General features: G+C 44.8%; 2 protein-coding genes across 4 annotated transcripts in view; both read right to left on the bottom strand.

Moving 5' to 3' along the window:
* The window catches only part of LOC147196602 (single-stranded DNA-binding protein 3), a 35,655-nt gene extending 29,018 nt beyond the window's left edge, over nucleotides 1-6,637 (bottom strand). Inside the window, exons 1-2 of one of the 2 annotated variants that reach the window (XM_086127244.1) lie at nucleotides 6,326-6,637; nucleotides 246-318 (exon numbers count right to left, since the gene is read on the bottom strand). In XM_086127244.1, coding sequence (XP_085983370.1) covers nucleotides 246-318; nucleotides 6,326-6,381 — 129 coding nt within the window. In that variant the 5' untranslated portion in view covers nucleotides 6,382-6,637. The remainder of the gene's footprint in view (nucleotides 1-245; nucleotides 319-6,325) is intronic. The other variant, XM_086127243.1, reaches the window with a different exon arrangement.
* Nucleotides 6,638-15,646: 9,009 nt separating this feature from the next.
* Nucleotides 15,647-27,940, bottom strand: part of keap1a (kelch-like ECH-associated protein 1a) — a 23,772-nt gene continuing 11,478 nt past the window's right edge. For both annotated transcript variants that reach the window (XM_086126709.1, XM_086126710.1), the window contains 11 exons: nucleotides 24,207-24,681; nucleotides 23,710-23,909; nucleotides 22,635-22,791; nucleotides 21,790-21,882; nucleotides 21,164-21,310; nucleotides 20,873-20,979; nucleotides 19,849-19,978; nucleotides 19,572-19,768; nucleotides 18,737-18,942; nucleotides 17,719-17,895; nucleotides 15,647-17,507 (listed from right to left, as the gene is read on the bottom strand). In XM_086126709.1, the coding sequence (XP_085982835.1) occupies nucleotides 17,323-17,507; nucleotides 17,719-17,895; nucleotides 18,737-18,942; nucleotides 19,572-19,768; nucleotides 19,849-19,978; nucleotides 20,873-20,979; nucleotides 21,164-21,310; nucleotides 21,790-21,882; nucleotides 22,635-22,791; nucleotides 23,710-23,909; nucleotides 24,207-24,419 (1,812 nt within the window). In that variant the 5' untranslated portion in view covers nucleotides 24,420-24,681 and the 3' untranslated portion in view covers nucleotides 15,647-17,322. The remainder of the gene's footprint in view (nucleotides 17,508-17,718; nucleotides 17,896-18,736; nucleotides 18,943-19,571; nucleotides 19,769-19,848; nucleotides 19,979-20,872; nucleotides 20,980-21,163; nucleotides 21,311-21,789; nucleotides 21,883-22,634; nucleotides 22,792-23,709; nucleotides 23,910-24,206; nucleotides 24,682-27,940) is intronic.

Here is a 27,940-nt window from a genome sequence, read left to right as displayed (position 1 = left end):
TAAAGTTACTGAGGCTTTGTTTGGGTGGCCCGCATCGGGTGATGCCGAGTTGACATCACGCACTGCGTTGGTGCCAGGAAAACACGCCGTAACTTTATCGGGTGGCCTCATAAAAAATGCACACCGGTTAGCTTGTCCGCCTCACGGCCGCGAGGTCCCGCATTCGAATCGCGGCTGATGGGTTTTTCTCAGGTGCTCCCAGCTCCCTCTAATGTAAGGCCTTAAAAGTGGTACCCAAATCTTACTTCAGACAGGAAGGTCTGTGCCGACTTCTGTGCTCCGACGTGTAGCAGGTACTCGTACACGTACAACGCCAACCTGAAATGCAAACAGCAAGTTCAAGACAAACGGTTAAGGACGGAATTTTTTTCGTTTGCGGGCAGTTTACAAACAAGCGATTCGATGTAATGGTGGGCGTACAGCGCGAGAGGCGCTCAGCAGATCGCTTGTCGGCGCCGAGCAAAGCGGAAAACTCGCACAAAGAAACAGTCAGATCTGTCTGTGACTGAAATTTAGCACCTGCTGATTTTGACTCTTTAATGCAGGGGTGGCAAACTCATTTTAGTCGCGAGCCAATTTGGAGTTACGACTTCCATTGAGTGTAAACTGGGTAACAAAATTGTTGCAAAACCTCAATGTAATTTTTTTTTTTACACATGGCAATTTCAAATTTCAGTACATATTTTAGCAAGTTGACAGACACGATTTGCTTTCACGGGCCACATAAAATGACCTGGCGGGCCGGATCTGGCCCCCGGGCCTTGAGTTTGACACCTGTGCTTTAGTGGATAGGCTGGATTCGCATGGCTCAATTGGCAGGTTCGGTTTTTGAGTGTCACAGTTGGAATAAGCATACCGACCCAGGAGCGTTATTGCTGTTCCTGCGCATCAGATGTAACTACGTGGGCTAATTGGCTAGCAATCAAGCGATTCTGGCAGTGGACGCCATCGCGGAGGTCACCAACGGCAGCTCGTGTAGTCCAAATGGCTTCTTTTTTTTTTAAGCAGGAGACACACCTCGTCTATTAACAGACAGCGGAATCGTGCTGAGAAGTCGGGAAAACCCCCTACTGACCCGACATTGCTGCTCCCCGACTCCCTCTCTTAGTCGCGTTTAATAGGCCATTAACGGACCATCAATCGAGCGGCGGCGCGGATATGACAGCGCGCTGTTGGCGAGAAAGACCTCTTGACGGGACAATCGCGTCCTAATGAGAGGGACGGTAAGTAAGCGCGCTGTCGGTCAGCGGTCGGTTGATGAAAAACCCGGTCCGGGGAGAACCTGGTTGCCAAAGCGTTGCTTTGATGTCGAGTCAGCAGGTTGAAGTTGACACAGGGCTCCCGGCGGTTCCTAAATGGTGGCATTTTGCTCCTAAAATTTGAGACAGGGCGAGTGGAATCTTGTTTAGGGGGAGAATCAGACGCGACAATAGAAAAAGCAGAACGCAAATAAAACAAAGCGCGCTTCCTATTTTGAGTCATGACTATTTGCTGGTTGTATCGACAAAAGAGGAAATAATTAAAAAGTCATCTCTCCCAGCTCGACTGAAAACCAAGTTACAATAAGCGTTGGCCGTGAAATGCATCCACCTGAGGTGACAACGTGAGCAACCGCTCGCACACGCGCGCATGCCAAGACGTTGTATTGTGTTCAGTTCACCGCAACAAACATCGCACGACTCCACAGCGCCGATGATTAACGTAAAGGTTGAGCTAGCCGCACTTTGATGACAATCACCGCCAATGAGTCATCCGCTCTGGCCTCCAGCACTGATCATAATTTATGCCGGGATGCTATTTTGGCAGGTTGTTTCTCAGGGACGGATGAATTAAAAGTTGTCCTCTTCAAGAAACACGTAAGCGCCTCCTCAGCCGTCTCAAAAGCCTGCCACAAAAGGTGCTACAGTTGAGTTGAACTATAATTGATTAACTTTTGCACTTATAGAATTGGTGGTTTTAACTATTTTTATACTCTTTAGCCACATTGGGGAAGGCGTTTGAGGATCCGGTGCCGACCCCGAAGAAGGATTTTTATTTTAAGCAAGCACATAGCTTAGCCATTGCGCAATTAGCTTAATGCTAATGCCAACACATTATGGGAAACGCATATCTCTCTACGCAACTGACACTTAAACAGAAAAGGTGCACCGAAACATTTAGACATTCAGCATAAAGTGTTTCCTCAGTCATATTTATCTTCAGCGAAGAGCTGGGCCGTCGATATACAGTGCAGAGTGATTATCTGGGGCAACGTACTACTTCTTTTGAATTCTATTTAATTATGAACAAAGTTTGGCACCATCAAGTGCTATCCCCCCCCCACCAGTGCTGGAACGGATTAATCCAATTCCCATTCATGTCAATGGAACCGACGATTCAACATGAGAGAGAGTTTCGTTCCAAGCGTGGCCAAGCAAAGAATTAAACTCATATCTCAAGGTACCACTGTTCGTGATTCTAAGACAAATGGGTCATTAAAAAAAAAAAAAAAAAAACAAGACCAAAGACCCAAGATTGCCGTACTGTTGACAACCTCTCAGACAACGCGAGCTTGCGCCCGGACACGCGCACCAAGTCTCACTCACTCACTTGACCGCACGGCCGCAGGAATCTGACCACTTTCCTTCGAGCTCCTTAGCAATTTGTCAGTCACAAAGCTGCTAGTGACCGCTGGTGTAGAGTGGAAGACATCGTCACTTGCAAATCATGAAACACACACACACACGCAATAAGTGCTTACCTGCGCACACACTCATCTCTTCATTGGGGATTTAAACGATGGAAAAGCTACGAAAAAAATAAATAATAATATTTAATGGGAGGTTCCATTCCTGTTTACATGGTGGATGAGAGTCCTTCCATGAAATTTTTACGGGCCGCGTGTACATGCGTTTGCGTGTACCTGCCCTGTTTCATTATTCAAGTTTATGGAAGCTTGGGGAGAGGAAAGAAGGTAAGAGTATATCAGTATTTTCCCTTTTATCCAAAATGAATGTGAGCTCCAGATATCGGTTATCTGCCTCCTTGACAACTAATAATTTTTGTTGTTTTGTTGTCCTGATGCTCATTATTTATCCAACAAGACACTGCGGGCCGCAAGAAAACGAGCCACCGCAGAATAATGAAGACTGCGGAGCATGACGCCGCAGCAACAATGCAAGCCAACGTTAACGTGTGCTCTTAGTTTTGTGATTTCGAGACACGTTTTATCCAAGAGGAGACTCGGGGCAACAAGAAAATAGGCTGCTGCAATAAAACAGAGATTGTAATAAAAGCGTGAGACCAACGAGAACTGACGTGCTACTGAGCGATTAACGATTAACGGAACGTTTGAATGCTTGTCTTCCATTGTAATGTGCTCATATGCGTTTCAAAAAAATAACAATAATAATAATAAGGAATTTGTCTCCAGTAGTCTGAGCCACATTAGCTTCAACACATACGGATAACCAATTTTGAGTAATTATTTGATTGACAAGTGAAGGCTGAACAGTGCCTTCAACGGACACACGGTTCGAAAGCTGGAGCCTGATTTTTTTTTTACTTTACCGGGGGGTCAGATTCGGCATGCCGCATCATTTTATGTGGCCCGCAAAAGCACATCACGCGTGTAAACTTGCATGACCCTCGCTAAAATATGTACCGAAAGTTCAAATTGTCATAAATAACGTTGAGACCCTCCAAACTGTTATAGTTGATTTGACTGTTTTCAAAACTAGTCATTCATTAATTTGTCGTGTACAAATAATAATGCGAAGAGAGGATGAAACATTTTTGTGGTATCACTGTCATAACGACCCTCCGGAGGGAAGACGTAGCTCCGAAGTCGGCCGCGACAAAAATGAGTTTGACACTCCTGCTTTAGAGGGTTGTGAAATGGCATCATGCATATTTTCCCAGCAACTTCACTCATGATGTTGCTTACATGCCACACACATTCATAGCCTGAATCGAAACATAAATTCATTGGTCGTCCATTTCTTTGTTGTTGTAAACTTTAAAGGACCCAAAAAAAAAAAAACATCCATGCAGCCATTTTCAAAAACGGCGCAGCCTATCCCAGCTGATGTCAGGCAGAAGGCGGACAACAGTCTGAACGAGTCGCCAGTCGGTCACAGGGCACATATTCGCACCCACGCCGTCAATGAGTGGGAACTGATCCGATGCTGCGCGTACACAAGTTAGGCGAGTGTACCACTACAACATCGGCGACCCAAAACAAACAAGTTATTTTAGATTTGTTTTAAATTACTTATCTAATTATTGGATTTTTGCCAAACATGGGAATCGGCCTTAAAAAAAAAAAAATCCGTACTTGTTGGGCCCTACGTATGCGAGTTTGGGATGTTTGAAATAGTCAATGGTTGATTTCTTGTCAAACTGTCTCAAGTACACAGAAAAAGGAGGCTCCTTTTTATAGTCCTCTGGAAAGACGGCGCAGTGAGTGAAAATGTAGACTGCTGTGTTAGCTTCGGGTCAGCTCCCACAAAAGTGCAAAATCTTCCCAGCGCCAACCCGTGACCGCCACACCTTGCGCACGGCCAAGGAAGCTTCTTGACAATAGCGACCACCTTCTTTAAACATGGATGAGCACCGGCCCGCCGTATCTCGCTCCATTCGCCTGAGAGAAGCTGCTCAAGTCCGTGTCAATAATTCAACAAGGGGAGTAAAAGCGCGAGCGGCAAAAGCGGGACGGGTAACGGGAAGCGGGAGATGGAAGTGGGCTTCGACAGTGCGCCAATACGGAGGTACCTCCAAACGCCTTAAAACCTGGTCAAATTTTGTAAAAAGATGCCCTAAGTCTCTTACGAATTTTACACGGGGAGCTATCATGACATAGCACAGAGTGAGATGTTCTTTTCTATACTAGTCATTTCTAGTTTTAACTTGCCACACAGCTGCGAGACCATGTTGAGTTTTTTTTCTTTTTTAGCATACCATCTTGAGCTTCAGCATGATAAAAATCTCTCTCAAAAGGAGATTCGGCTTTAGCACTTGCTGCACGGCTGTGAGACCGTGCGCCCTTAGAGACGGTTTCATTTGTACCACCTTTAACTTTTGCACTTTTTGCAAACCTCGAGACTGTGCAGAATTAGAGACTGTCTTGTTAGTATCACCTTAAGCTTTCGCACTCGCTGCATGGCTGTGAGACCAGGTTGACCGAGCGACGGTCTTGTTTGTCGCACTTGAAGGTTTCACCCTTGCTCCGTGGCTTTGAGACCATGCCGTATCAAACGGTTTGGTTTATGTCACCTGAAACATTCACACATGCTAGCAGTGAGACCGCGTTGCGTTGGTTATGGTCTTGGTCATACCACCATAAACTTTCAGCATGAGAAAAAAAAAATCAGTTCAAAGTTAGAGGTGAAGTTTTCGCAGTTGCTGCACTACATCACGTTCCAGATTTTTAAAAACTTTTTAGAGTGGGCACTTGTATGGCAGTTAATAATGTGACTTTAACAGTTAACATTCTTATGGTTACAGTTGGTAACTAGAACGAATGATTCCAAAGACAACAGAATAACACTCTCGGAAAGTCCCGATCGTTGAGCTCGTCGACCCAAGGCAGCCTGGCTGAGTGGCCCATGTGCCGGTGATGGGAAAAGATAACAATGCACGATGGTTCAACTTTTTAACCCGGTGCTTTTCATTGCACACTTGACAAGCGCACTAGAACAAGACCCCATCAAGCGATCGGCACCAGACAAAGAGACCGGCAGCTGAGATCACTCTTTCCCACGCGAGCGCTCCAGTCCCCGCGCCGATGACCCTCTTAAACGCTCCGGCTCCGTTCGGCACCACCAAAACCGACACTTTCGGGTAGTTTTGACGGGGAAATACAAAGTTTTTAGGGCGGCAAACAAACCGCGAGGGGGGGGGGCTGGCTGAATGGCATCCGACCAGCGGGTAACCATGAGCGGCTTCGAGATGGCCCTGCGAGCCGGTGAATGTCTGGAGCAAAGAACAACCATCAAACAGCTGTTTATCTATTTTTACCGGTGGGGGACACAAAGCCTCTCAGCCCGGGTTGCTTGCAAGGCATTGTTCAGCTCCCCCCTCACCACCGCCGCCTTAGTTAGCACGTACGGGGGAGGGAGGGTCACATGCGAATCGTGGGTACACTTTTAAAGCTCAACTTAAGAGAGACGGGGAAGCGGTTGTTGCGGTTTGCCTGAACCGGGCTGAAATGGCAAATAAATAGGCACACTTTAAAATGTGAATGACAGTAGTTAGCCAAGTTAGCAAGTTTAGCCACGGCTAGGCTAACAACGCCCCCCCCCATCCAACACACACATACACACGCAAGTAGTGATAATTGACTTACTTTTCTCTCGCTTGGCTATCGGAGGGGACCACGGCTCCCTTGCCCTTGCCGTACATCTTGCAGGCACCTCGACTTAGACTTTTTTTAAATTTTATCCCACTCCTCGACACCTGTCAAAGAAAGCGAGCAGGGAAAGCTACTATCTCCATAGCTACCCAGTTAGTGTTCCCTCTCGCTCTCTCTCACCCTACCTCGCCTTTCTCTCTCTCTCCCCGGCTTTCCTTTCCTTTTTTTCTACATCCCCAACATTGCCCACAAATCAGGCAGGGTTTCAGTCCAGGCAGGGTGGGCGACTTGAAACCGTTCACTGGTGGTGGAGCTTGCAGCTTTTTTTTTTTTTCAATCGCTGTTCCAGGATTTCGCTCACGCCCCCCTGTTGTGTGATGGTGGGGGCTTCTTAAAGGCGCAACGTGTACATCCCCCCCCCCCCTCAGCTCAAGTTCAAGTTAGCTTTTCTCTACGACAGCGTTGTTGTTGTTGTTGTTACACAACACAAGTGCTATGCTAATTCACCATGTCTTCTTCTTTCCTGTTCTCTAAAGGGGACCTACAAAGCAAAATTGACTTTTAATGGGGCAGCATGGCAGGCCAGTGGTTGGCATGTTTGCTTCACAGGGGTTCAAATCTTGCCTCAGGTCTTCCTATGCGGAGTTTAGTTCATGTTAGGTGTACCCACGGATATATGGATGAATGGAGTCAGAATGCTGCTTACTCTCTGTCTGAAGAAGTGAAGCCACCGGTGGCCATCTTACGTTGCCACTCCCTAAGCCGGCCTAACTTGAATACATTGATTTCTCTGAGGCCTTTTCCCGCTATTTTTTGTTTGTACAGCAAAAACGCCACGGTGTATGGCATACGATTGTTTCATCAGTAAGCATGCAATTTAAAATGTTCTCGTATGAGGTATACCTCTGAATGCTACTCAAAGACACTTGTTCCACCGTTGGTGGAACCCACAATCTTCGTCTACGACACTCACTTGTTTTCCACACTCTGGGTTTTACAGTATGGCTTTGAGATCAGGCGAAGACCGTCATGGTCCTGTGTAAGCACCTTAAGCTTTCACATATGCCGCACGACCGCGAGATCATGCTGAATAAGTTCTGCTTATTCCGGAAACAACCTTTAGCGATAGTCCTTACTCCACGCCTAGTGGGACTACTGAGTTCCTTGTATCGTCATGTGTGCCGCCTCAAGCCTACAGCGCTTGCCGCACGGCTGTGAGACCATGCTGACTTATTGTGGGCCATGTGCGCCCTACCTGAAGCTTTTGCATTTGCTGCATGACGGTGAGACCATGTTGAGCCTGGCGCCTAGTCACCTTCAACTTGAGCAGGAGATCTATCCAAATAAGCAAACACCCGGTGTTTATTCCCGCCCCCCCTTTTTTTAATCTCATGCTATATAAATTCAAATAAATGTATTTATAAATCTACATTTTTTTAAAAGAACAGAACTATGTCTGAGGCTCACTTTTTGGAAGTTTTGTCCAGGTATGGTTCTGAAGGAATGAAGTTGCGTGTGCGTCCTGTCTCTTTAAGAGTGTGACTAGGTTGAGCTCCCTGGTTCGTGTGTGTGCGCGCGTGTGCACGGCAAGTGACAGGCAATGTGTTCCGTTTTCACGCTACGGGCTGTGGGAAGGGCACAGCTGACTGCGTGTCTGTCTGCGTGCACGCGCGCATGGACGGACGTGTGCACGCGGCGGAGCTTTATTTTCGTTCGTGTGTGTGTGTGTGTGTGTGCGTGTGTGACGACCAACATCTTCTGACAAGTCGCTGCAGTGAGAAGACCGAAAATGAAAAGCGATATGAAAAATATGCTCGAAAAATGCAACGATGGCACAATTGGATGAGTCTGAACAAATACGGACACAGAAATTCCACCACCTTGCGTTAGTTACATTCACGCGAACGCCACCATCAGCGTTTGCATGAAAAATAGATCTCAAAACACCAAGGGAGAATTTTAGAGTGTTCAATCAGCCTGCCATGCACGCTTTTGGAATGTGGGAGGAAAGTGGAGTACCCGGAGAAAACCCACGCAGGCCCGGGGAGAACATTGCAAACTCCAAACAGGAAGGCCGGAGGAGGGATGGAACCTACAACCTCTGCACTGTGAGGTCGACGCGCTAACCACTCCGTCACCGGGCCGCCTCATTGCACAATACTTTGACTACAATAACCATGTTTGCTTTTGCATTTGTTAAGCGGGTCATTTTCGTGTCACTTGCTTAATTACAGTCGAATCCACTTCCAGTCATTTCATTTTGAAAATCAATTTAATTTTACTGATACGAGTATTTGACTAAAACGGGTCATAATTGTTTCTAGGGGGGGAAAAAAGTAATTTTTTCCCACATTTTTTTTGTTGTTATGTGTCTCAAATGACATTTCCCGATTTGCAACGTGCTTTCCTCAAGATGTTCATGAAGTGGTGGATTTTCATCCGATTGTCGGAGATGACTTTTTTCCACGAAAACGAACACAAATGCATTTTAGGCGCTCCGCAGATCTGGCGCAGGCGTTCATCTGCACCGATGCGGCGCGGACACGGTGCTGGTCATTTCGCAAAGAGGCGCAAGCCTGCGTATTGGGGGGGGGGGGCATGGGGGGGGGGGGGGGGGGTGCGCCGTTGTGATTTCCCATCTTCAATAATCATTATGATCATTTCAACGAGAATACAATAAAAGCAGCAAATCTCCATTTCTCTTCAGAGATGAAAATGAGGATTCGACAAACTAAATGAATACAAAAACAAACAAAAAAAATGGTGCCTCTATTTCCCATGCAGGCATGACAGTGAACATGGAAACGAACTCTGATGTGCACGTTGGATCAATGCAAACAGTTCTCTGAAGTGTGCTTCATTTGGAACAATATGGCCGTGCGCACGCATTGTGACGTCACGCTCATCCCAGTTCTTACTCCTCCTCCCTCCGGTAGCATCTCTCCATCTTCTTCCTTCTCTTGCACATCATCTTCCTCTCCTCTGACCCACTTCCCCCCCTCCCTCTCCCCCTCGCTCTCCCCCTCGCTCTTCTCCCTCCATTTCACCCCATACACACGCACACTTGTCTTTTTGCACTCTTCTTACTTTCTTGTCTTCCTCAACTTCACGCCCCCACCCGCCCTTTCTCCGCACTGAAGCGCCCGGCCCCTCCCCACCTCCGCCCCATCTTCATCCTGCCCTCCTCCTCCTCTTCCTCCCCCTCAGCCACAAAGCCACTCAGGACAGACAATTCATCAGCGGGGCCGAGATGATAGATGCTGCTCACCGCGGCTCCGGCAGCCAGTTAAGCCTCAGATGACGCCCGGCGCATACAGATGTCACCTGGCTACAAAGCGTGCGGGTGCGGAGGAGAAGAACGTGCGCACGCGGTCCAAAAGTGGTACTATTTGGAGTTCAACCCAAATTTTCCCCGGAAAAACATGCTTCAAAAGTCCCATCAGAGCCGTGAGACCAAACTGAAAAATGCCCGGTTGTTGTTGTTGTTTTTTTTTTTTCCAACCCACTCGCTCAGAATCTTTTGTAGATTGGGTAATGTTTACCCAAGGTTGGGTTCATTATTCATTCTAATTTAAATTTGGGCGCATGCTCCACGGCTGTGAGACCATACCGAGTTCGCTGTGGTCTGATGAGTACCGCCGTGATTTTTAGCACATGCTTCACAGCCATGAGACCCAACGAAAAAACGTGGTTTGTTTGTTTGTTTTTTTCAACCCGTAGATGGGGTAACTTTTACCCAAGCTTGGGTTCATTATTCATTCGAATTTGAATTTCGGCGCATCCTGCGCGGGCGTGAACCATGCCGAGTTACAGATATGGTCCTGTGTGTCGCATCTTCATTTTTTTAAGCACCGTCCGCGCAACCGTGAGACCGTGGCCAAGTGTGTATTCATGCCGACGTAAACTTCAGCGCTTTACCGGCAGACCGTGCCGAGTTAGCGACTGTCTTGCGCGCGCCTCTTTAATCTTTCGCGCTTGCCGCTTGGCTGTAAGACCGTGCGATGTACAAAATGGCGTCGATTAAAAAAACAAACAAAAAAAAAAACTTTTTTTTCCCCCCCGGCACTTAACGCTGTTAAGGAGAGTTAGGTTAATTGGGGCGGCCACAGGGGTGGGAATGTCTCACCCCCTTTTTATGACGGCCTTATTTACCCGGCAAAGCTGTAATTACCCTAACGAAGCAAAGGGGAGCGTGTGCGTGCACACACACACACACGAGCAGGTTGAAGCGCAATCACGCCAAACGTGTATTTTTCATCACTTACAGATGCCGCTCATAAGGCTTCCATCCATTCATGTCTAATTGAACGGCTCCCTTTTTTTGCCTGCCAATCAGCTGCCTTGTTGGAATTCTCTCCATACAGCATTTCGAAAGAGCTCTCGGAATTTGCTCCCTCTAACCTTAAAAAAAAATAAACAAGTTACATCCACATTCCAAGTGCAAGATGCCTACACCATCACTGATGCCGTCGTATTTTATTTTTATTCTTTTGGAGAATCTGAGAACATAGCGTTCGTATGTCCATAAATATGGTCCGCACAAGTCAGTCGAATGTCATCTTTCACTTGGTCCTTGTTGTGCGTCTGAACTGTTTTCGTTCCACCTGCTGCCGCTCGGAGGAAAACAAGATGAGACACGGGTCGTCGTCCTTTCTTCTGCCCGTCTCGCTTTCTCAGGAGTTGTCTTCCTCTCTTGTCTTACTGCTGCCATTCCTTGCTGTCTTTCTCTCTCCCGTCTCGCTGCACTTGTGTCTCCGTTCACTCCTTCCTCGTGTCACTCTCCATCCTGACTTCTTGCACTCCTGTCCCCCGCCCCCCCTTTTTTTTTTACATCTCTCCTTCTTGTCTCTCTACTGTCCTGTCTGTCTCCTTCCTGTCTCCCTCCTCGCATGTCTCTCCACTCGTGTCTCTCGTTCCCAGCTTCATTTGTTGACGTCCAGCTCCCTCCCTCCTCACTGCAGTCCTCCTGTCCGTCGTACCAACTCACCCTGTCTCTCTGCTTGTCTTACTCATGTCTTTTTTTTTTTTGTATTTCGCCCTCCTTTCCGTCATCCCGCCCCCCCCTTCCTCTCTCACTCTCCCGCCTGGCTCTCTGCGATCCCGTCGCTCTTGTTTCTTTCTCCTCTTCCTGTATGTGTCTTTGCACACCTTCTTTCTCCCCGTGAGTTCTCTCCTTCGCCTCTCCTCCACAACAGCACCCATTCTACCCCCCCACCCCCCGCCCACCCTCTCAAGAGCTTGCACACTCACTTCTCTCCTGCCCGCCTGTTTGCTCTTTACGACAGTACGTGCCACCGATTCAGATGACAAACGGCAGACGCCGACACATGCGTGCAATTACGCACGCACGCTGACACAAAGACACGTGCACCGAAACAACAAACAATACGTGGGACATCAGCCCATTAGAACGAAACCAAACGGAATTAAAATGCTAAAATGTATGACGTGAGCGTGAAAGATTGATCTTAAACAGCTGTATGCTTTTTCTTTGTTTTGTTTTGTTTTTTTGTAGCACTGACTATTTTTCCAGCGGTTAACTTTTTACACGCGTTCGTTACCTGAGAATTGGGAGGCGGGGGAATCAGTGCACAATTATTCAAGTTTAAGACATGACGTGGAAAAAAAATAAACAAGATGATGAGAGAGACAAATAGATTAGCAAATACATTTTTAAAAATGAATTCATGAAATATAACATAAATCAGTAAGAAAAAGAAAATCGAATGCAGACATCAACTGAAATGAAAAATGCGTGAGTTGTTGGGTTGGCTTTGTGAGTGAATTTGCGAGTGAGTGAATTTGTGAATGGTTGAGTTGGAGGGGGTGAGTGAGGGCGTACGTTTGAATGAATACATTTGTGAGTGAGTTTTGGCGAGCCGTTGAGTAAGTTGGCGATTTTGTTGAGTGAGTTTGTGGCAGAGTTTGCGCGATTATGTTGAAGGATGTTTGTGAGTAAGCGAGTGAGTGAGTGAGTGAGTGAATTTTGGAGTGAGTTTGAGCAAGGGTGATGTTGTGAGAGAGTCAGTTTGAAAACTTAAAAAAAACACACACACACACAGAATGAGGGACTGATATTGTTTGGTTCAGGTAAGAAGGACACGAAAGGCACAAGTGTGAAAACACACACACACACACAAAGACTCAGACACATACATATGTGAATACACAAACATGTAAACACACTCATTGAAACACAAGCGCGCACACACACAGATAAACACAAGAAGAATATGACAACATAGGCACACATTGTTTGGCCTGTTATTCCCCCACTCACCCCCCCCCCCCCCCACTGCCGCACAAACACAGACACACAAGCACACACGTTGGTGGTTAACCTCCCATAGGAGTTGTTCTTAACTTGCTGACTGAGGCGGACGTTTTATGTGTGTGTGTGTGTAGTTGGGGGTTAGCATGTTTTCGTGTGCTGACTCCACACATGATCTCCATTAGGAGGCAACATGGTGGGAGCACACAAACACGCACACACGCAATTTTTATGTTCACACACACACACACACACACACACACACGCGCCCACACACACACACACGCGCACACACACACACACAGAAGGAGGGACTGATGCTGTTTGGCACAGGTAAGAAGTACAAGAAAGGCACAAGTATGACAAGGCTAACAAATGTAAATGACTAATTACAACTAATAACTACTACTTAGGCTTTTTCTTTGGCTTTTTGTGATTATCCCCAAAGGGTAAAAGTGACACATTACACAACATACACACACAAATATACAAATGTGCACACACAAAGAAACACACATGTATACCACACACACACACACACACACACCCACTAAAGAACACGCAATTAGAAAAACACAAATTTGAATAGGCACTAATGAAAACCCTCAAAATAATACAAACCGACAGAAATATGAAAACACTCTCCGCCCCATGAAAACACACTTAGGAAAACCACGCACTCAATTACAAAACCATACATTTGAATACACGCTAATGAAAACACTCAAAAGAATACAAACACAAACAAAAAATGACAGCAGAAGCATACGGAATAATGCACACACACGTAAAAACATGGACACTTTCAAATTTTATGAACCGAAAAAGCTTCTTTTTTTTTTGCCAGTAGGATCATCCAAGATTTGAACCCAGAACTTGACTGCAAAGCAGATGTGCTAAACACTATCGCGCAAGCTGCTATGTATATACAGTAAATATTCCCATCCCCGGAATTCTATGGAAAGGAATATCCTTCACCCGGATTAAAAACCTATGCATTAACATTTTGACTACGATATTACGTGTTACCGGAAGTTGCGTAAGCGGAAATTCCACTACCCGTAACCCGGATGGAGGTGTAATGCCGCGGGAGCTTAAATACACGCAACGCCCACCCGATGCGACGGAAAAGACAACGCTGAAACAAGTTTTCACTTCGAGTTTTTCGATCATCAGATTCTAAACGACGACGTGCAAGTGAGTTTTTATTGCCGTGCGTTTTACTGTAATTGTGAATGATTTTAACTTTATTCACTTACGTCCTGTAGAACGCGGCACTAGCTTAAAAGCAGCACCCACTCGACACGACCGAAGAAACGTGTTCGCTTCGCCGTTTTCATTCATCAGATTCGAAACGAAGACGTGTAAGCGACTTTTTATTGGCGTGCGTTTTACTGTAATTGCGAAAGATTTTAACTTTATTCACTTACGTCGTGTAGATCATCGCATCGAAACGTAGAAGAACTGTTAACGACTGGAGCGGAGCGAGTGAAATGCATCCGTTTGAGCGAGGCTGGACACAAAGTTAAAAAGATCCAGCAGACACTTGGAGTCGGAAAGACGCAAATTTACGAAACTTTAAAAAAAACAAGCCATCGATTCAATCCTGATGACAAGCCACCATCCAGCAAGGAAGCAATGCAAATGGCAACAAAAATCCTTCAGTTTGCACAAGAATGACCAGACATCGGTGATCAACGGGACAGTTACTTGCAACTAGCAAGAAAACTGTATGACACGCAGGCAAACATTGTCATAAACCAAAGAATGCATCCAACAAAACAATCCAAAATACATATTTTTTTCACAAGACAGAAAAAAATTAACATTAAAATACTGTACGTATTTTACTGTTGTGATTTTTTTTTGGATACACCTGTATTGCAGTTTTTGTTATATAAACAGTTTTTTGACAGTATATTTTTGTATTTTATTGATTGTGTTGTTACACGTGCATTTTGTCAACATACTTGCAGGTTCGTAAAGGACGTGTACCATGCTCATTTCCCAAATGAGGAATTTCTGTTATCAGGACAAATTGGACAGCGCAAACACGAGTCCGTACTAGAGAATATCTACTGTATATATAATTTTAATCCATGAACATGAATTCTCAACTCATTTTTTAAAAGAAAAATATATTTTAAACTATTTTCAGAAGACATGATTTGAATACAGTAAATGTACGTTGGAGTAGACAGTGTTACGTTCTAATTCCTTATTCTGGCGGAGGGAGGGCGAACCTCTGACTTCAACAGCTGCTTCATGACCCAAAAAACTGTCAGTCTTTCCCTGGAATAAATTGTGGAATGTACCATTCACTGCTACACACAAGGGGGAGCCGGTAGGGACGCGCGAGCCTCGCTTCCTACTTTGGCCTACACCTCCCCTGAAACCCATTCGCCCCTTCGAATACAAATCGACATTAGAAGCGCAAACGTTTTCGAAATGAGTGACTTTAGAGCGTGGGGGGAATGAGGTGAAACAACATTCGACGGGCGTCCACCCCGCGCCTTTTCGAGCGGGCCTATAGTAGAATCAATTCGGTGAAAGGGGAGCTTGAAACGGTCCAGCTCGCACTTTTGCTGGAAGAGCAGAGGCGCGCACAAGCGCAGAGAGTAGCCGGCCGCAGCGCATAACACACGCGGCCAGCCGCTTTGCCGGTCGGTTGGTCGGTCTGTTTTTTCCCGGTCTCGCAGTCACACCGACACAACGAAACAATTCGCAAGGCAACATGCTAACATCATAACCTCGTGGGAAACACTCTCCAAACGACGGCGCATTTGGAAAGTCACAGCGTTTTTGTGCATTTCGTTTTTTTAATGTATTTTTTCTTTTTAGTATTATTGTAAAACACCTAAAATATGAGTGATCCGATTTATGTTTTTTTTTCCAAGATGTGAGCTATCATTAGGCCGCCTTTTATTTTTTGCTTTCATTTGTGAGCGCAAATTTGAGATTACGAGCGCTGTATGGTTGCGTGAACTCAGTCCAAGTCACTTCACAACAAGCAACAGTTTGGCATATTTCAATTCATCAAAAAAGAGGCTTCGAGGTGTTTAATGGCACTCACAGTAAAAGTTTACTTTCAAAATAAACACAAAACAAAGAGAATTTCATGCTGTGTATTTAAAAACAAGTGAACAATGGCACCAACTTAAAGCTCACACATCATGGAAACCACCATTAACATGCTAATGTTTAGCCTTGATAGTCAGTTTTCGAACCATTTAAACAATGGATATTTGAAACAAATTCTGGAGCAACACATGCAGATATATGATGATACAGAAAGCCATATATTCTTTATCCTCTTTTTGGTAAATATTGGCACGCCTGCATTTAACTGTCAAAACAGTACATTTGTACCATTAATCTGAGCAACAGAAAAGTCAATCAATTAAACACTAACTAAAGGATCGTGTTAACTATGTCCAAATTTGGTTTGATCTCCCTTCCAAGCAATTTACCACATGTGGAAACTTCACATTTTAATTGCTCTGCCTTGGCCAAAGGATAAGTAAAGGTTTGTTTACTAGTGATGCCATTGAGGTTTTTTGCCACCCGGAAGTATGCGTGACGGGATGGTGAAAAGAGGTGGAAAGGGTGGGGGTGGGGTTAACTGTATGTGTGTTTGTGACCTTGGCGCGTGGTGACCTTATCAACGTTGCAGCCTTGCAAAGCTAATCTATTTCATTGTGAAGGATGCCAACCGCCACGGAGCCACGCCGTGAAGGTGACATTGCTGTGGTGGTCTGGACACCCCCCCCCCCCCCCACACACAAAGCTAACCACACTCGTGCCCCACAACGCTCAACAAAATCAGATGCATCAAACTGAAAAAAATGTCAATAATTTTAACACAAACACACACACACACAAGTCATTCATCCAGCAATAAAGGGATGCTGAAAAATGTTCTTTTGTTGGGCCTCTTGCACCATCTAGTGGTAGTTTGGGTGCAGTGACAAAATTGGCTGCACCTCTGGGGTAGAGACATGAAAACGCTTGATTGTATTTATTTTCACATGAAAAAATGTCGAAGGGCAGTGCAATAGGGAGTAAACACATACACATATTGGCTGAAACTCATTGAGAGGAATGACAACAAAGAATTCAAACGTACAATTAATGTATTGGTGCCTTGAGGTATGAGTGCGCTTCAGACCTCCACCACTAGATGGCGGTCAAAGACTTCACAACATCAGGTCATCATTTTTTTTCTTTTTTTAAATTCAGTTCGTGCGTCTTGTTTAAAGTGTTTGTAAATGTTTTTAGTTGTTATGACTTTGGCTGTGTGAAGCACAGAGTTGCCTTGTGTATTGCTACATAAATAAAACTTCCTTGCCTTGCCTAATGTTAACACAAAATGGGAAACATGTAATACAACCCTTCATTTGATGCAAAGGGTGTGTTTAATTCTTCTATTGAATGGTCATTATTGTATGTTTTTATAAAGTACATTACTATACATCAATATTAAGATCAATATGATATTTTTTGTGAATTTAAGAAAAATACTTTTTCTGGGAAAAATTATTTAAAGATACGAGCGTGGTCAAGGAATGACTTCAAGTCGTATCACAAGACACCACTGTAGTTGTTGTAGCACCTTTGTCGTCATGAATTCACATAAAAAACAAACAAACAAGAAAAAAAAGGTCCACCTGCAGGAATCCACTTGACGTTTGTCCAAGGCATCCACTTACGAAAGCATCCGTCAGTGGTCGTCGTCATCGTCGTCGTCGTCCTGCTGCGGGGGCAGGCTGGCAGGACACGGCTCCATGGTGACGGCCACGCCCATGCCGCTACGCCCCAGCGGCATGTCGCTCACGTATGTCCATTCGTTCCTCTCGGGGCAGTAGCACTCCACGCTGGACACAAAGTCGTGCTGGTTGAATCCACCTGGATGATGACAGCAAATGCACAATTGGACACAAGCATAAGGATTCTGGAAAAAGATATTTCAAAGGTGTGCTGGACTGTTGAGTGACATGGGAGAGAACATCAAAGAGGATCTCGCACACTTTGATTTTTGTTGGTGATGGGTCTTGGTCACTAACCCCGTTGAAGAGCGAGGGTTCACTGTATTCATTGTAAGTGTGCGTAAACTGACCGAGCACAAAGATGCATCCCTGGTGCACGGCCACGCCGTGCGTGCTCCGGCAGCACTGCATGGACGCCCGGGCCTCCCACGTGTTCCGAGCTACGTTGTAGCGCTCCACTGTGGCCAGCTGATTGAGTCCGTCGTAGCCGCCGATGGCATACAGGTGAGCGTTGACGCACACCAGCCCTGCCCGCAAGGAATCATTGCTAGCTATTTCATTTGAGTGTCAAATAATATAATACAGAACAATTCGATAGAAGAAGACGCCAACTATGCAAAGAGTCCAGAACATGTAGAAAGCAATATTTGAGGAGTTCAAAGGCAAAAGCTGTCACGGACCATTTTGGCAAAAAATCCAGCTCGAAGGCGACACCCGACTTCAGGTGGATGCCCCTCGGCCTGCCACCACCCCCCCTTTCCACACGAGTGGTAAACCGTGGCGTGCACGGAACGTAGCCAATCAAAAAAAGCATCCTGATGGATGAACAAGGAAGATTAAAACAAAAAACAAACAAACAAAAAATATTTTATTGATGTAGCGCTTAAAAAAAAAAGCACTTTACAAAATTAAGTCTTTTTTGGGGGGAAAAAGTGTCCTTCGTTTTTGTGAGGTCACGTGAACATGTAAAATGTCTGCCTCCAATGTTTCGAGATCGATGGTGGGATGGGAATGTCAATGTGTGGGGTGTTCGGTGCTGAAACTGTGGAAGCGGATCATACACATTACGAGCAAAGCTGTTAAATGTCTGATTTTCAAACTTTGTGTGTATGCTCCGTCCCACCAACGTGTTTCCAGATTTTAAAAAATCCATATGTGTGGACGAGGTGTTAGCCCTTGTCTTACCCCAAAAAAAAAAGTGTTTCACTGTCATCTTGAGGCATTTACAGGCAAGTAGAAATCTTTTTGGGTCGGCGTAAAGAACTGACTATCCGTCGTAAATAGGAGGAACAATCTTCTTGAATTGCTCTGTTTTGCTGTGACTTCACTTCAGCTCTGGCATATGCGAAGCTCATTCACGGGGCTCACCCAGTCCGCTGCGTGCGGTGCTCATAGGGGCCAGCTGATGCCAGGTGTTTGTATCCGGCTGGTATTTCTCGGCCACGTTGGATCGGCTCTGCCCATCCAGACCGCCCACCACGTACAGCGCCCCTCCGCAGGCCGCCACCCCGGCCCCCAGGCGGGCCACCTGCATGGGGCGCACGAAGGACCAACTATTGGTCTCGGGGTCCCACCTGCAAAAGTAAATGTGGGCATCTTCAAGTGGATTGCGCTAAAACAGATGTGAGGCAAACAAGACGAGACTTCCAGTGCCCCCACCCCCATAAAATTGAGTTTGAGCATAGACCCTCGCTTTGGCTTGAGCACAAAAACCAAGCAGTTTTTTGTTGTTTCTTTTACATCACCTTACTGACACACACACACACACACACACACACACACACACACACACACACACACACACACACACACACACACACACACACACACACACACACACACACACACACACACTCTCTCGAGGTGCAACCAGTAATTGACAATTAATCGATTATCAAATTAATCAATAATCCTTTAGATACCATTTTTTATTTAAGGTTGTCCAACTCCTCCAAATTTCAGCCTCTCAACAGTAAATTCTCCGATTTCTGTCGTCCGTCATGAAAGCAGACTGATCAAAATAAAACATCCGAGTCCCCGATGACCAAGTTCCAGTCTCTTAGCACCCTCTACTGGTCAAAAAGTGGATCCGCCTACTGCGGCTCAGCAGTGAATTGACACGGAGCAAAAGCTTCATTCGAGTAAGTACTGCACCCAATTAGCATCCGCCCATTCAGTTCCCTGACTTGCACACGTCACTCACCGCTCCACAGTGTTGTGCAGCGTGGAGCACTGCGAGCCCCCCACGGCATAGATGCAGCCATCCACCACGCCCACCCCGACCCGGTTGCGAGGCGCGTTGAGCGGCGCGCGCTGGCTCCACTGGTTGGTCATGGGGTTGTAGCAGCAGAGCGCGCTGGACTCGGTCATGCTCTCCAGTGACAGGTTCCTGCCGCCCACCTGTCGGGCCCAAAACGGACACCGTGACGGGTGAATCCCGGGCGAGCCCGTCGACTGGGTTGCGGTGGCTGCGCTCATACCGTGTAGAGCAGGCCAAAGAGCGTGCAAGCCCCGAGGCCGCTGCTGGGAGTCGCCATGTCGGCCAGTTTCAGCCACGCCTTGCGGACGGGGTCGTAAGCCTCCATGGTGGCCAGGGAATGCTCCCTGTATCTAGACAAAGATAAACAAGAAGGCAGTTTGGCAAGAACTATTTTGATCTTGAAGACATCAATACATCGCTCAAATTTGGAGACGCATGCCTCTGAGCAGTTTTTGCATCACCTTACTGTTTGCAGTTTTGTGTGCTTTTCGTCCCCAAACACTGTGACTGTTTTTTTTGCGTTTTTTTTATGACAAGACTTTTTTTTTTAAGATACCATATATGCTCACAAGCAGATTTAAATCACTACTTGACTGACGGATTTAACCTATAAAACAGCTAGTTTTGTTTTTTTAACCCAGAACAGAATAAATATTTTTTTTTGGTTGTAGTTTTTTCTTTTTTGGGAAATGAACAGAAATGACTCCAATTTGGAGATGGAGTATATGCTTTTTAGTCAGTTTTTACCGAACCTTACAGGACTCATTTTGAATTATTTGCTCCCAAAACACAAAACTATTTTTTTGTTTGTTTGTTGATTTTCAGACGACAACGAAAGACAACAATTTGTGTACATTTCTGTTTACATCACTTTACTCAGTCTTTTTCTTTCAATCAGACTAAAACAAGTTATCTGACTTTTTTTTTCTGCTTTCACTTCATAAAGATCCCCTGAAAACCCAACACAACTAGTCATTTTGTTTTTCAGATAAAAACAAATGACAACAATTTGGATATGTGTGCTATCAGCCGAGTTTCTTTTAAAATCACCTTTTTGGCACGTCTTGTGATCCCCCCCCCCCACGTTATAGACGCCTTTTTTCAGTGAAATTTCCACCCCCACAACAGCCCATTCTTGTGGCTTTTTTCTCTTCTTTTCCAGGGATAAAAGCAAAAGACAAAAAATATGCAGATGCATACTTTCAAGCAGTGACACCGAGGACAAATACAATAGAGACAAATACCCGCCGGCCACATAGATGAGTTGTGTTCCACGAATGGGCGCTGGAGGAACCATCCTCACCGTCATTTCCTGGAAGATTTTCGACAGGAAGTCCTTACAAGCGTTGGCCTGCAGTAAAGAACACGCACACATGCACACGCACACACAAAGAAGCTAAGCGTGGGAAATGGAAATGTTCAAAAAGCATGTGACTGGGAGCATGTCCCTTATTTTTATTTTGAGCATGAACATTTGTCTCCCTCCCTCCCTCCCGCCTGACAGCATCTAGCGAAGAAAGGCGGCAGGGAAGTACCTTGCTGAGGATGGGGCAGGACAAAAGCTGATTTTTGAGGAACTTTGGGGGAAGGGCGTAGATGTGGACAGCATTCAGGAGGGCGTGAAGATACTGCGCTCGATTCTCCATGTCCCATCGCACCCAGTCTGTACACGCTTTGTACACCTGGAATGGAAATGGATTATATGTGACGCTAGCAACCTGTCACATAATTCCGGATTCACATATTTTTTGTGCGGATCCCATATAGTTTTGTAATTGTTAGAATACGTGTTATAATCGGTGAAGATATCTATTACTTGAAATTGTAATTCATATTTTCATGATTAATACTGGTTGAAATATTTATCGGCGATAAACACAAATTTTCAGTCTGATGAGAACAGTTTTCGACACTATTTCATTTTAAAAGCAGCTCTTGATGTAGTATATAAATACAGTGCATCTCTTTTAGCCATTGAAAAGTTTCTTCTTTGGATGATCTCATCTCCAGTAACACCCCAGTAAATTTGTGTATGTGCACACACATTCCAGTTCGTCCAGTTGTCGTGAGGCGAGCTTTACGTTTTGGCTCCAATTCAAGCTATTTTAAAGCCAAAGACGAAGGAGGACTTCAGAGTAAGCCTTATTGAGTAAACGCATACCTCCGATTCACAGAGCACCTTGATGCTGTCCTGACTTATGAGCTCCAGCAGCTGGCAGTGAGACAGGCTGAAGAATTCGTCTTCTTTTGTCACCTGGGTGTCACCGCCACAAAAAAACAACAACAAAGATTTGGGTTGAATATCGAGAGACACAAATTTTGTGCTGGGTGATGAATTGATTTTATTCCTTCCTTCCAAGTTGATTGCGCAAGACGACTCGTTTCTCAAAGTGCATCCCCGCTTATGTGCATTGATTACACTCACAACCTGGTCCTGACTGAGTAATCGGACAGCCGATTTAATTGGCCGATATTGGCTCTTTTAAAATCGACAATATTTTGATATTTATTATTTTTTTAAACGCTAACTACATAACATATGACACAGATAATGACATTCAAACGTAACCTTTCACCCCAAAATTGGCCGATTTTATTTTTTTGCTGATTTTTGCAGTTCAAGAAATGCTAAAGGACAACGTAATGTAAATCAGTGAAAGGTTCTGCCTGTAAAAAGAGGCCTTTTCAGATTGCTTTGCGGATGAATGGAAAGGAATTCGGTGGAGGGCACTCAGGCAGTCAATGCTGCTGAAGTTGCCATAGGCATAGTCCATGTTGGAAAAGCAGTGACATGTTGGAAAGTTTTGACTCGAGCGAGGTACAGTCTGTGCTCCCAAACTGCAAATATTTTGCAGACGCAGCCTTGCCTCACCTGTGCAACTATGTGAGAGAAGAATGTGAGAAAGCTGGAGCGGTTGTCACGGACCCAATAAAAAGCCACAAATCAACGTAGGCATGTTTTGACATTTTAATGGCGTAGCCAAAAGCGCGGCGCGCATACGTCACCTCGCTGAAGTGCGTGTTGATGTACTCGCGGCCACATTGGTACAGGTCGGCGCATCCGAGCTCCTCGGCAAAGCGCGTGATGCCGATTACGTTGGACGATTCCAGGTGCTTGGTTAGGAAATCGCAGCATGCTTTGGCCACGTCCTCCATCTGGAACCTGACGCAAGCAATGAACGGTTGAACTTCTAAAACCAACGGCCCTGGCGGAAGGCCAAAAAGCAGCCTGCACTGAATACATCAGTCAGACAATGGAGAAGAGTGAGCAACGCGTGTATGTACTGTACTGTGTGTCCTGAACAATAAAATTGTCTTTCCGAAAAGAAAAGGACACGCGAAATGAACTTTAACTTCTGAAAAGCATGCTAGCAATTACTTTCTTAACCCTTTGAGGGACAGCGGGTACGACAGTGGACAGCTTCTCATGTTATCAGGTTACACGGTGCATGAAAGCGTTAAATAACGTCCAAAACATCCCGATGCCCAGGGTATGACGAGAGATACCGGAAGTTGAAGTCATATTTTCAACAAAAAAAAACTTACTGTAAATGAACATTGCGGTGTACACTATCACTATCAGATACATTTTCAAATACCGTATTTTCTGCACCATAAGGTGCACATAATAGCGATTCAACTTTCTCAAAAGCCAACGGTGCACTTTATAATCCAATGTGCCTTCTATATGGATCAATAATTTCATTTCTTGGACGTAATATTTTTAATGTTCTGTAGAGCGCTTTGTTACATCTGCAGCGGGTTGGAAATCTCGAAATAAATAAAGCTGTATCGTATTGTATTGTACAGTACAGTATTCCCTTTGGCGTAGCTCCATCTAGTGGATGCATAACACAACCGCAGTCACTATTGGAGCTTCTATTCTCTGCGCCTTGTGACGCGATGCGCCCTATATATGAAAAACAGTTTTGAAATAGGCCATTCATTGAAGGTGCGCCTTATACTCCAAAGCGCCTTATCGTGCGGAAAATACGGTAAGTTAATAAATGAGAACACAAAAGTAAAATAAAAGCCTCCCGCTCTGCAATTTTTTAAGGGCTTTTTTGGGGTTTTGTTTTACCTCATGGCAGCCAAGAGTACGCGCAGCACACACTTCTCGCCCACGATGATGTGCGATGTGTAAGCAAAGTCAATGAGCCTCCCCAGCACTTGGGGACAGACGTCGCGCAGGGTGACCTCGGAGGCGTGGCGCTCCTTGAAACTGCTGGTGAACATGGCCCGGAAGTAGGGGCTGCAGGAGGCCAGCACCAGCTTGTGCACCTGATGCAGTTAAAAACAGTCAGAAAAATAAATCATCATAATAATAATGTAATATTTTTAATCCTTAAGAAATATTGTTTTATATTTTTAAAGAGTCAGAAAAGTCAAATAATGTCGTATTTTATATTGAAATGTTGAATTTCCTAAAACCATTTGAACAATGGCATTTTTTTTTAAATTCCCAGGAAAAGTCAGAATATGGCCTGACACAATTTTCCAACGTCAAAATATTAAATTTCCGAGACCTACAAATGAGGACCTGGGTCCCAGTCGGCTTGCCGTACTCCCTCGGCTCACCTTGAAGTCTATGGTCTTGTCCTTGTTGGTGACACGCAGCACCAAGTCGCACAGCATCTCCTGCCTCCTGAACTCGTCCATGATCTTCAGCGACTTGGAGGCGTGACTCTCCACCGTGTAGTCCAGGTAGCCCGATCCGTGCATGGAGGGCACTGCGATGGCCGAGAAGTCCGAGCCTCGCACCGGCGGCTTCTTCCTCAATGGGCAATGCATCGCGGGGCGACAGTTCACTCAATTTAGCCCATAAGTCTTTGGGTCTTTAATTCATGTCCGTACGCTGTCTCCCATCGACGCTCTAGTTAAAATCCAGTGATTGCCGGGCTGACTGCGGCTCCCTCTTTTCGCTCCAACATGGCCGACGGAAGGAAATCCTGATCCACCGGTCAATATGCAGCGAGTCTGCAACAAGATCCAATCGGACGTATCGGTTGTTGACTCGTGGCCGATTTGGAATCCTCCTTATGGCGTGGTGATCCTGCAGTCAAGAGTAATTGAGACAGCATTCAGACTGTGAAAGCGCTCCATAAATCAAGATGCATTATATTGTATTGTATGATAAATGCTGAAAATCTGTCCTTCTTCACAGAACAATAGTCAGACAGCGTTGATGTGCAACATGTTCTTGTCAAGGATAAAAAAGCCATCCCGAGTAATCAAACAAACTCCAACACTTACAGTAACTCAAACCTGCTTGACTGTTTGAAGGTTAAAAATAATAAAGTCCCTCTGACGTAACTGCGACACGAAGGTCTGACGCATCCTTAACAAAGCAAAAGGAATGGTTTCATTTATTGTTGGCAATTAAAATAGATTGATATCGTGCTGGGCAATATGGCGGAAAAATGGTTGAGGTTATTCATATCAAGGGCGAGGCAGATGCCTTGAGCTAATTTTGTGTCGCCCTCCCCCAGCCAGACCGATTGATATCGCTCAACACAGCGGCTCCAGCGGTGCTGATTGAGCTTTTGATGCCCTTCTGCGGCAGCGTCGTATTTTAACTGCAGTGCGCAGGAAAGACCTGAAGCAACGACCAAAGAAGAAACCGATCGAATTGTGTATTGTTTTTTCCACTCCATTTTCCCTCACCGATGGGACAGATAAATATTTCCCTTTTTTTGTTTAGTTTTTTTTGCCGTCCTAGCATGTTGTGTTGATTAAAATAAAAGTTTCCTTTGTGTTAAAGGTCATTAAAAAATTTTTTTTTTTTTAAATCATTTTTTATTTTACCAAGTCAACATGCAGCGGCTGACTTATCCCGGTGGACGGTTCTCCTGTGCTCCCCCCCACCATTCAAGGTTAGGCAACACAAAACGCAAAGTATCATATTCTTCATAGTTTTTTAAATCAAAAGTAAAGTACTTTTTTGAGAAAACAGATTTTTTTAATAGCATAAAATCATATTGCCTTTCAATTTTTTTTAAAGAAAGAAGACATGTTTCAGAATACAGTCTTTTTTTTAAATGAAAAAAAGTCTGATTTATTCAGGAATAAAGACATTTTCGAGTACGTTTTACGGAATGAACTTGTACTTGTTTTTTTTAAAGATTTTTTTTTCTTTTTTCCAAGAATAAGTTTGCATTTTATTCCTAGACCTATGTAGTACATGTCCTTTTTCAAGACTGAAATTACTTCTTTCAATAAAGAATAAAGTCATAATTTTGGCAAGATAAAAGTTGTCCTTTTTGAAGTCTCAACAACAACTGAAATCATCTGGTACAGGCTCCAAAGCAAACCAATGGAGCTATTTCACTGCCAGTCACGTGTCTGTACCGTCATGTAATGAGTGAGTGAAAAAAAAAAAAACTTTCCACGCATTTAATTCTTCAAACTCGTGATTCGAACCGCCTGCTTCTGCAAAAAAGCTTTGCAGTGCACGCGTTGCACAATCAAATCTGTTCAGCCTGCAGTTCCCTCAGCCTCTCTAACTCGCCGTCATATGACCTCCGGAGAGGAGGCGGGAGCTTGGGCCATCTTGCCCGACTTCTCCGCACTGACGGAGAGGAAAAAAAAAAACATTGTACAGGAATTCAGTAGTAAAACCGCAGTAGTCAAGTAAGCGATAGTTGCGCATCAATGAACAGTGTCAACACTGCAGATCCAGTCATTATTGAAATGTTTGTTTGATTGTTTTTAAAGTTAGTTGATATAAGTTTTGAGAACAAGTCGCTGACAGTATAGTGGTACACTCGTCTGACTTGTTGTGTGTGTGTGTGTGTGTGTGTGTGTGTGAGTGTATGTGTGTGGGCAGCGTGGGATCGGTTCCAGCTTAGTGATGGCGTGCTTGCCTTTGTATGTGCTGGCGACCAATTCGGGGTGTCGTCCCAATTTAGGCGGAAGTCAGTGGGGATATACGGCAAAAAATGCTTTGAAAGAATGAATCTTGGTCTCATTTGTCAATATCGCAAAAACCTGGCATTGGAAGAGAGGTGTGTCGGCTTTTTACAGCCACTGTAGCAATCATCAACAGTATGTCGAAATGACTGATCGGTGATTCATCATCAGTAACGTTCCAAGTTCAGTTTTGGAATGAGAAATCGATAAATGAGTCACACTCAGAAGTAGAGTTGGGCTATCAGTCAAGCATCTTTGCGGTCGATATGAAACTTCTGCATGTCGTTCTACGGTTTGAGAAGAGAGTTAATCATTGACAGACCTTTTTATGCAACGTGCACACAAATGAGTTGCTTGAACTTTGTCCGTAAAGCGAAACAAAAAACCAACCTGCCATGCCAAGATGAGCACGGGTCTGTCGCAGTATTATGTTAACGATCTTTTCTGCCATGTCATTGCTGCACTGCAATTAAAAGATGAACTGATAATTCATCATACACCACTAATGAGACGCAAGTCTATTCGTCATACTAGAAAATTCCGTGTATATTACGCACCCATGTATAATACACCCCCCTCCCTTAAAATCAACCGGAAAAAATCATTTTTATTTCTCTGTATCTGTGTATAATACAGTAACCTGATTTGCTGGAATCCATTCTTGTTATCCAGCATGTTTTGAATGCTCCCAGAACAGTCTCACACACTATAAAACATGATGATTCAAAGTCCCCCTTTTGAACCGTTTTGGCTAATCTTGACATTTAAATGATTGAATTAACTTCAACATTTACTTGCATAGAGACTGCAGAAACAGATAAGACATGAGGGTGTAACGAACTGCTTTTCATTTTATTGTTGTCGAGTGTTACTGTTGAAGGGTTGTAATGAGCATGTCAAGTTAAATATATAAACACACCGCTTGTGCGCGAATGATGATTTTTTTGGTTCAAACAGCACATTTAAGGAACCATCACCTTGTTTCTTATCACCATACTATGAATCGCAACAGGACTAGCCAAAGCTAATAACTTGAGCTGTATGGCCAAATGGTCAAACCCTGTACATGACTCAAAAATGTGATCAATTATTAAACAGAAACTATGGAAGCATGTAGGAAACATTTTTGACGAGGATGTGTCATTCGAACAACGTGATAAAGTCGTTAGAACGTACTTCAATGAGGTTTCAGGGTATTATTAATGGTCATTATTAGAGATTATTAAACCAAAACATTACACAAGATGTGCGTGAGGTAAGGACATCGGGGACACTATTGTTCTCAAGTTAAGTGCGTTTTATGACACTTTTAATAACCGTTGTCAAGCAAGACCCCCCCCCCCCCCCAAAAAAGTATTTTCATGGTGTCCGCAGCCCTGCGTGACGTCACCGATTAACAAGAC

The sequence above is a fragment of the Hippocampus guttulatus genome, chromosome 13 (genome assembly GCF_054856545.1).
Source record: "Hippocampus guttulatus isolate MCC_2025c chromosome 13, RoL_Hgut_1.0, whole genome shotgun sequence".
Lineage (NCBI taxonomy): Eukaryota > Metazoa > Chordata > Actinopteri > Syngnathiformes > Syngnathidae > Hippocampus > Hippocampus guttulatus.
The sequence above is the reverse complement of the archived record's forward strand: the minus strand, read 5'-3'. Positions and strand labels throughout refer to the sequence as shown.